Source organism: Lethenteron reissneri, unplaced genomic scaffold (genome assembly GCF_015708825.2).
Source record: "Lethenteron reissneri isolate LAM-NWPU_2019-01 unplaced genomic scaffold, ASM1570882v1 scaffold_1533, whole genome shotgun sequence".
NCBI lineage: Eukaryota > Metazoa > Chordata > Hyperoartia > Petromyzontiformes > Petromyzontidae > Lethenteron > Lethenteron reissneri.
In genome coordinates this window covers 13152-22500 of record NW_026891260.1, presented here as the reverse complement: position 1 = coordinate 22500, position 9349 = coordinate 13152, and the positions used below count along the sequence as shown (strand labels likewise).

The following is a 9349-nucleotide window of genomic DNA, read 5'->3' as shown; positions in this document are numbered from 1 at the left end:
ATGGCATCTGTGCAGGACCGCCCTTTCCTGAAACCGCATTGGGGTTCCGCAAGCCTCTCCTCAGCGTGCCTAGCAAGGCGATGTTGAATAATCCTTGCCAGGACCTTTCCCGGCACACTGAGGAGTGAGATGCCCCTGTAGTTGTTACAGTCTGTGCGGTCCCCCTTCTTAAGGAGGGGGACCACCAGGGCATCCTTCCAATCCTGCGGTACCCGTCTAGCGGTCCAGACTGTTGTTATGATGTCATATAGGGCAGTCTGTGCACAAACGCCACCCTCCCTCAGCATTTCGCTTGGGAGATCATCTCTGCCCGGTGCCTTTCCTGGTCTCAGACTCCGGATCGCCTTAAGTACTTCCTCAACAGATGGCACCTCAGCCAGCCACTCACAGGGGGTGACCTCTTCTAATATTTGAGGCACGGCAGCGTCAGCAGGGTTATCCCCACTTTGTGCCATGATGTTTTCCTGGCTGAGAGATTTTCCCTCCCCCAGGACCTCACAGAAATGCTCAGCAAATCTGCAAACCTGTTCCTGGGGGTCGGAGATTGGATCACCGTTTTTTTCCCTAATGATGGTAATAGGTGTGGCGCTGCAGGTTACTTTTTTGATGGAATTAAATAGTGATTTGTGATCGCGGGCCACTGAGGCAGACTCCATCTCCTCAGCAAACCACGACCACCACCCATCCTTGCAGCGCCTTACGGCTCTCCGAACCTCCGAGCGAAGGCTGCGGTAAACCTCCTCATTCTCCGACGTGGGATGCTGTAGCCGATGAGAGTGGGCCTGTCGCTTTTTCTCAATTAACCTGAACACCTCCTCCGTCAGCCAGGGTTTCTGGGGAGGTCTGGACCGCGTACCCAAAGCAGCCATTGCAGCTGCATGAGTCACAGTCTTAAACCTCGCCCATTTACCCTCGACATCAGGTGGAGTGGGGGACGATGCCAACCCCAGCTGCAAGCGATGATGAAATTCTCGCTTGCAACTTACACACACACACATACACACACACACATACACACATACATACACACACACATACACACACACATACACACACATACATACACACATACACACACATACATACACATACATACACACACACATACACACTCACACACCACCCCTCATACATACACACACACACCACCTCTCATACACACACACCACCCCTCATACACATAGGAATCCCTGCAGTCACGAAAGCTTTAGATCAAAATGAAATAATATTATTATAATGTTATAGGCACGTTATATATTTCAAAAGGAGAATGTATTTTTAAAAAGTAGAAAAAAACATTTAAAAAAGAACAAAAAAATTATTTTACAAACGAGAATAAACATTTAAATATAAAAAAGAGAGAAAAAAACATTTAAAAAAGAACAAAAAATTTATTTTACAAAAGATAATAAACATTTAAAGATTAAAAAGAGAGAAAAAAACATTAAAAAAGAACAAAAAAATTATTTTACAAACGAGAATAAACATTTTAAGATTAAAAAGAGAGAGAAAACATTTAAAAAAGAACTAAAATATTATTTTACAAAAGATAATAAACATATAAAGATATAAAAAAGAGAGAAAAAACATTTAAAAAAAGAACAAAACATTTATTTTACAAAAGATAATAAACATTTAAAGATATAAAAAAGAGAGAAAAAACATTTAAAAAAGAACAAAAAAAATATTTTACAAAAGAGAATAAACATTTTAAGATTAAAAAGAGAGAGAAAACATTTAAAAAAGAACAAAAAAATTATTTTACAAAAGATAATAAACATATAAAGATATAAAAAAGAGAGAAAAAACATTCAAAAACGAACAAAAAATGTATTTTACGAAAGATAATAAACATATAAAGATATAAAAAAGAGAGAGAAAACATTTTAAAAAGAACCAAAAAAATATTTTAAAAAAGAAAATAAACATTTAAAGATATAAAAAGAGAGAGAAAACATTCAAAAAAGAACAAAAAAATAATTTTACAAACGAGAATAAACATTCAAAGATAAAAAACGAAAGAAAAAACATTAAAAAAGAACAAAAAAAAGCATTTTACAAACGAGAAAAAACATTTAAAGATAAAAAAACAGAGACAAAACAAGAAACATTCGCGTGAACGACAGAGAGGGGGGGGATCACTCACGCGCCACGGAGGTGCTGACGTTCACGGCGGCGAACAGCGACGGGCCTCCGCTGAGGCTGGACACTCCGTTGGTGGCGTGCACCTCCAGCGTGTAGGCGGCGTTCTCCTGCAGGCCGCTCACCTCCGCCCAGCAGCACGAGCCGTTGGGCAGCGGCGGCACCGGCGGAGGCCGGAACCTCACGGCCGCCCCGCATGGCGCCGGCTGCTGCTGCTGCTGCTCCTGCTGCTGCTGCTCCTGCCGGAGGCGGCGGTGGTGGCGGCGGCACTCGACGGAGTAGGCGAGGTCGGGGCGCCCGCCGGGAGCCGCCGGCGGGCGCCACCGGAGCATCAGCGAAGTGGGGGTGAGCGCCGTCCACGTGACGTCCGTGGGGGCAGACGGAGGCTCTGGGAGGGTGGGGGGGGGGGAGTTTATAGTGTAGTGATGTAGGTAGTGTATAGTGTAGTGTGTAGTGTAGTGTATAGTGTAGTGTATAGTGTAGTAGGTAGTGTGTAGTGTAGTGTATAGTGTAGTGTAGTAGGTAGTGTGTAGTGTAGTGTATAGTGTAGTGTAGTAGTGTAGTGTAGTGTGTAGTGTAGTGTGTAGTGTAGTGTAGTAGGTAGTGTATAGTGTAGTGTATTGTAGTGTATAGTGTAGTATTGTAGTGTATTGTAGTGTATGGTAGTGTATAGTGTAGTATGTAGTGTATAGTGTAGTACTGTAGTGTATAGTGTAGTACTGAGACCACCACGTACTTGCGCAGGCCACGGACTGGGCCTCGTCTCTGGGCCTGAAGTACCCGTCGTGGCAGGCGCAGGACGTGGCCCCGCCAGCGCTCCCCGCGCTGTGCGGCGGGCACGGGGAGCAGGAGCCGTCTCCCGCCGTCTCCTTGTACCAGCCCTGCTCACACGCTGCACGCACACAGAGCCACACGCAGCCCTGTAGCCTTCGCAGACTGTTGGTGCTGTCAGTAGCGAGAGATGGGGTGAGTGGGTGAGATGGGGTGGGTGAGAGGGTGGTTGGGTGAGTGGGTGGTTGGGTGAGTGAGAAAGTGGGTGAGTGGGTAGGTGAATAGGTATGTGGGTGGGTGGGTGGTTGGGTGAGTGAGTGAGTGAGAAAGTGAGTGGGTGGGTGAGTGGATGGTTGGGTGGGTCAGTGGGTGCGTGGGTGAGTGAGTGAGTGAGTGGGTGAGTGAGTGAGTGGGTGAGTCGGTGGGTGAGTGGGTGAGTGAGTGGTTGGGTGAGTGGGTGGGTGGGTGGGTGAGTGAGTGGGTGGGTGGGTGAGTGAGTGGTTGGGTGAGTGGGTGGGTTATGTGGGTGGGTGAGTGAGTGAGTAGGTGGGTGAGTGAGTGGATGGGTGAGTGAGTGGGTGGGTGGGTGAGTGGGTGGGTGGTTGGTTGGGTGAGTCAGTGGGTGAGTGGGTGAGTGAGTGGGTGAGTGAGTCGGTGGGTGAGTGAGTGAGTGAGTGAATGAGTGAGTGGGTGAGTGAGTGGATGGGTGAGTGAGTGAGTGAGTGGATGGGAGGGTGGTTGGGTCTTCCCAAATCTTTCTCGAGCGTAAGCAACCACAACAATAAATCTATTAAAACAACCCCAATGCGTCACCTCGGCAGGCATTCCCCGCCTGCTGGTACCCGGCATGGCAGACGCAGCTCCCGCTGAGGCTCGCCCACTCGCCGTCAGCGTCACAGAGCATCGCCGGGCCCGGCTCCCCCTGGGCCCGGAGCGAGTGGCCCACGCACGCCCCGGCCACCTCCGACAGCGCCCACCGCCCGTCGCCGGCGGCCGGCGCGTCGGGGAACACGGCGAGTCCGAGCGCCAGCGCCGGGCAGCGCCTGTGGAAGAGTCGCACGGACAGCAGCCGGGCGCAGGCCCCCGTGTCGCGGAACGCCAGGCGGAGGCCGCCCCGGGAGAGGGGCCCCACGTCGCACGACGCCGTGGTCTCCCCGACCTCCGACCTGTCCCAGCCGACCGAGTCGACCTTGGAGAAGAGCCGCCGCTCGTCGTCCGCGAAGACGCCGGCGGGGACGTCCCCGGCGTCGTCCGACTCCCGGTAGTAAACTTCCAGCGCGTCGCTGACGCAGCCGGTGCCGGCGGTGGTGGCGGTGGTGGCGGTGGTGGTGGAGGCCGGGAGGCCCCGGGGGCAGCGGCGACGGTAACGGAAGCGGACCTCGAGGAAGACGCGGAGAGCGTCGCCACGCGGGACCCAGTCGGTGCGCAGCCACTTGTCCTGGCGGGGCGCGGCGGGGCCGCACTGCGCCTGGTACAAGCACCGGGGGCCTTGGCCACTCGCGGGCTCCCACTGCCGTCGTGGTGAGGGGGGAGGGAGTGGGGGGGGTTGGGGGAGTGGGGGGGAGTGTGGGGGGGGGGAGTGTGGGGGGGGGGTGTGGGGGGTGTGCGGGAGTGTGGGGGGGAGTTGGGGAGGAGTGTTGGGGGGGAGTGTGGGGGGAGTGTGGGGGGGAGTGTGGGGGGGAGTGTTGGGGGGGAGTGTGGGGGGAGTGTGGGGGGGAGTGTGGGGGGGAGTGTGGGGGGTCAGTGTGGGGGGGAGTGTGGGGGGGAGTGTGGGGGGGCAGTGTGGGGGGGCAGTGTGGGGGGGTAGTGTGGGGGGGGGAGTGGGGGGGAGAGTGGGGGGAGTGGGGGGGGTGATATTTTTGTGAGTGGAATTGGAAGACGGTGAGTTTGAGGCGTGCTTATCATGAATCTGTATTTATTTAATCTTCACTTAAAGCTTTCGTGACTGCAGGAGTTGATATTATTGGGGTCTAAAGCATTATAACGTCAACCCTAACACTATAACAGCATTCCCGATATTATAAGAACATAAACGAACTGACAGACAATGCTTCTTCAAGTACCACAATGACCAGATTCACTGAGACCCTGAGTGTGCCTCCATTGTGTACTCTGTGTGACGGCTGACACCCCTTAACTTCCTGATCACGTGACCAAACTCAACACCATATCAGAAGTTGCTGTGTAAGCACGCCCCATATCCGCCGCGGGGCGGAACAATAAACACGGATTCTTTGGGGTCTTTCGGCAAAGTCACGTAGAACAAGTAAATGTACGAAAAAACTACAACGTTTTAATCGCGACGCAAGAAATCGCCATCAGGAGAAAAAAGATCGGGATAGCCGCTGAGGCAGGCTGTTTCAAAAGTTTCAAATGAGTGTAGCCCAAGGGTCAAGTGATAAATGTCCCTACAGAAGCGTTGTAGGAGAAAACATTTATTACAACATCTATTAAATGAAGTAGAACGTGTTGTCTATCTATATATATAAAATCGTTCATGTCTGTCTGTCTGTGTGTGTGTGTGTGGACTTTGGCCCATACGCACTTTCATTGGACGGCGGTTGCCCCTGGCAACGGCTAGCCACGCCTTCGCCGCTTTCATTGGACCTGGCAACGGCTAGCCACGCCTTCGCCAAGGGCTGCAGTTTCATTGGACGGCGGTTGCCCCTGCCAACGGCTAGCCACGCCTTCGCCACTTTCATAAGCTCCGTATTTAATTAAATAATAGCCATTACACAGTATTGTTGGAGCGCTAGGGGGGGGGGGAAGGAACGCCACCCGTACCCTGCCTCTTCCAAGCCGACAATTTTAGGCGAGGCCGCAGGCTTTGCACGCTACTAGGCCTCGACACCCACCACGCCACTCTGAGGTAAATTCATCAAAGTTTTTCCTACTCTTCACTACACCCCCACCACAATGTGTGCTATTAATATTACTTTTAAACCCAACGCGCCAACAATCGATTACTTTAATGTTCACTGTACAAATACTCATTAAGCTGGGTGAGCGTACTGCCAGTCTATCATGTACACTGTAGCCTGCTTATTAAGCTCGGTGAGCGTACTGCCACTCTATCATGTACACTCTAGCCTGCTTATGAAGCTGAGTGCGTGTACTGGCAGTCTATAATGTGGACTCTTGCCTGGTTATTATAATCAATTCTTTATATGTTCTTTGTACAAACAGTCATTAAGCTGCTTGAGCGACCCCAGTTCGATTCCAACTCACGCCCACCACCGCTGACGATTATTTGAAACGGACCTGGCCCTCCCCTAGGTCCACTCAGCCTCAAAAGCGTAACTGCTGTCGTGTGTGAACATCGTCACTGGGGAGACAAAGGCGGCGGGGCATCGTGGATCCAAGTCCCGGGCCAAGCCGGGTCATGTGTATGTGTGTTTGTGTTTATGTGTATGTCTGTGTGTCTCTATGTATGTGTGTATGTATGTGTATGTATGTGTTTGTGTGTATGTGTGTGTGTATGTATGTGGGTTTTTTTTTTATGTCTTTATGTGTATGTCTGCGTGTCTCTATGTATGTGTGTATGTACGTGTGTGCATGTGTTTGTGTGTATGTATGTGTGTGTCTATGTATGTGTGTGTCTACGTATGTGTGTATGTGTGTGTATGTATGTGTGTTATGTGTCTGTCTGTGTCTGCATGTATGTGTGTGTGTATTGTGTATGTGTTTGTGTGCATGTATGTGTGTGTTTGTGTGTATGTGTATGTCTGTGTGTATGTGTTTGTGTGTATGTCTGTGTATGTATGTGTGTGTATGTGTTTGTATGTGTTTGTGTGTTTACGCTCGCATTACACAAATGTGTTGCTGGTCTAAGGCGTTCCTCGCACAGCATTGCCGCTTTATTATTTCAGTCGTTTACTGCCTTACGCACCCTGAAAGTCGTGTGTGTCTGCAGCAAGCGCGTGTATGTGTACCTATGGACGCGCGCGCGTGTGTTGTGTAGGGGGAACGGTAGTGTAGTGCTTAGCGTGCTGTCTGTGTCTGTGTGTGTGTGTCTGCGTGTGTCTGTGTGTGTGTCTGTGTGTGTGCGTGTGTGGTGTGTGGGGAGCGGTAGTGTAGTGCTTAGCGTGCTGTCTGTGTGTCTGTGTGTGTGTGTGTCTGTCTGTGTCTGTCTGTGTGTGTCTGCGTGTGTCTGTGTGTGTGTCTGTGCGTGTGTGGTGTGTGAGGAGCGGTGGGTGTAGTGCTTAACGCTACGCTGCGCTACCAACCCGGCGAACCCAGTTCCATTCCCGCTCACGGCCACCACCGGTGACGATTATTTGAACCTCCCCTAGGTCCACTCAGCCTCAAACGAGTAACTGGTGTGGCGTATTAACATCGGCACTTGGGAGACAAAGGCGGCTGGGCGTGGTAGATCCAAGTCCCGGGCGAAGCCGGGTCATGTGTATGTGTTTATGTGTATGTCTGTGTGTCTGTATGCATGTGTGTATGTATGTGTGTGTATGTGTTTGTGTGTATGTCTGTGTGTGTATGTATGTCGGTTTTGCCGCCGTGGTGGATCCAAGTCCCGGGCGAAGCCGGCTCATGTGTATGTGTTTATGTGTATGTCTGTGTGTCTGTATGCATGTGTGTATGTATGTGTGTGTATGTGTTTGTGTGTATGTCTGTGTGTGTATGTATGTCGGTTTTGCCGCCGTGGTGGATCCAAGTCCCGGGCGAAGCCGGGTCATGTGTATGTGTGTATGTGTTTATGTGTATGTCTGTGTGTCTGTATGCATGTGTGTATGTATGTGTGTGCATGTGTTTGTGTGTATGTATGTGTGTGTGTATGTATGTGGGTTTTTTTGTATGTGTTTATGTGTATGTCTGCGTGCCTGTATGTATGTGTGTATGTACGTCTGTGGATGTGTTTGTGTGTATGTATGTGTGTGTCTATGTATGTGTGTGTATGTGTTTCTGTGTTTGTATGTGTGTGTATGTATGTGTGTTATGTGTCTGTCTGTGTGTCTGCATGTATGTGTGTGTGTATTGTGTATGTGTTTGTGTGTGTTTGTGTGTTTACGCTCGCATTACACAAATGTATAATGCGGGTCTAAGGCGTTCCTTACACAGCATTGCCGCTTTATTATTTCAGTCGTTTACTGCCGTATGCACCCTGAAAGTCGTGTGTGTCTGCAGCAAGCGCGTGTATGTGTACCTATGGACGCGCGCGCGTGTGTTGTGTAGGGGGAACGGTAGTGTAGTGCTTAGCGTGCTGCCTGTGTCTGTGTGTGTGTGTCTGTGTGTGTGTCTGTGTGTGTGTCTGTGTGTGTGCGTGTGTGGTGTGTGGGGAGCGGTAGTGTAGTGGTTAGCGTGCTGTCTGTGTGTGTGTTTCTGTCTGTGTGTGTCTGCGTGTGTCTGTGTGTGTGTCTGTGTGTGTGTCTGTGCGTGTGTGGTGTGTGAGGAGCGGTGGGTGTAGTGCTTAACGCTACGCTGCGCTACCAACCCGGCAAACCCAGTTCGATTCCCGCTCACGGCCACCACCGGTGACGATTATTTGAACCTCCCCTAGGTCGACTCTGCCTCAAACGAGTAACTTAACTACTGTAGCGTATTAACATCGCCACTGGGGAGACAAAGGCGGCCGGCCGTGGTAGATATAAGTCCCGGGCGAAGCCGGGTAGTACAGCTAGTATTTATTTAAAGTCGCGAATTTTAAATACGACGTCACATTTCTCAACCGCCCTCGTCACGCATCGTCACAAAAGTCTGACCCCGCCCTCCCCCAGGTGCGTGACGTCATTTATGGACACCCCCCCCCCCCCCTCGAACATCCACAGAAGTTTCGTGGCCTCTCGACTCCTCCTCACCCCGTCAGGAGGGAAGGCGACCCAGCCGAGGTCTCCCTGCGCCGTCTCCGTGTCGAGCATGTCCACTGGGGGGGAGAGACACGCACGCACAGAGACACGCACACACAGAGACACGCACACACAGAGACACGCACACACAGAGACACGCACACACAGAGACACGCACACACAGAGACACACACACAGAGACACGCACACACAGAGACACGCACGCACAGAGACACGCACACACAGAGACACGCACACACAGAGACACACACACACAGAGACACGCACACACAGAGACACGCACGCACAGAGACACGCACACACAGAGACACGCACACACAGAGACACTCACACACACAGAGACACGCACACACAGAGACACGCACACACAGAGACACGAAGTCTCAAGTTCAAGTTGCATTGATACTGGTAGGAGCCTCCTGGCTACACCAGCCCACATGGGATTATTGTGTCCGTCGTGCAGGGAGGGGCTGGGTGGGGAGGGAGGGGCTGGGTGGGGAGGGGAGGGTGTGGAGGGGCTGGATGGGGAGGGTGGGGAGGGGCAGGGTGGGGAGGGTGAGGAGGGGCAGGGTGGGGAGGGTGGGGAGGGGCTGGGTGGGGAGGGTGGGGAGGGGCAGGGT

The 9349-nt window shown here is 51.6% G+C and overlaps 1 protein-coding gene across 1 annotated transcript in view; it reads right to left on the bottom strand.

Moving 5' to 3' along the window:
* Positions 1-8780, bottom strand: part of LOC133362577 (ephrin type-A receptor 4-like) — a 37716-nt gene extending 28936 nt beyond the window's left edge. Inside the window, exons 1-4 of the mRNA XM_061581514.1 lie at positions 8721-8780; positions 3727-4381; positions 2879-3034; positions 2147-2530 (exon numbers count right to left, since the gene is read on the bottom strand). Coding sequence (XP_061437498.1) covers positions 2147-2530; positions 2879-3034; positions 3727-4381; positions 8721-8780 — 1255 coding nt within the window. The remainder of the gene's footprint in view (positions 1-2146; positions 2531-2878; positions 3035-3726; positions 4382-8720) is intronic.
* Positions 8781-9349: the final 569 nt, after the last annotated feature.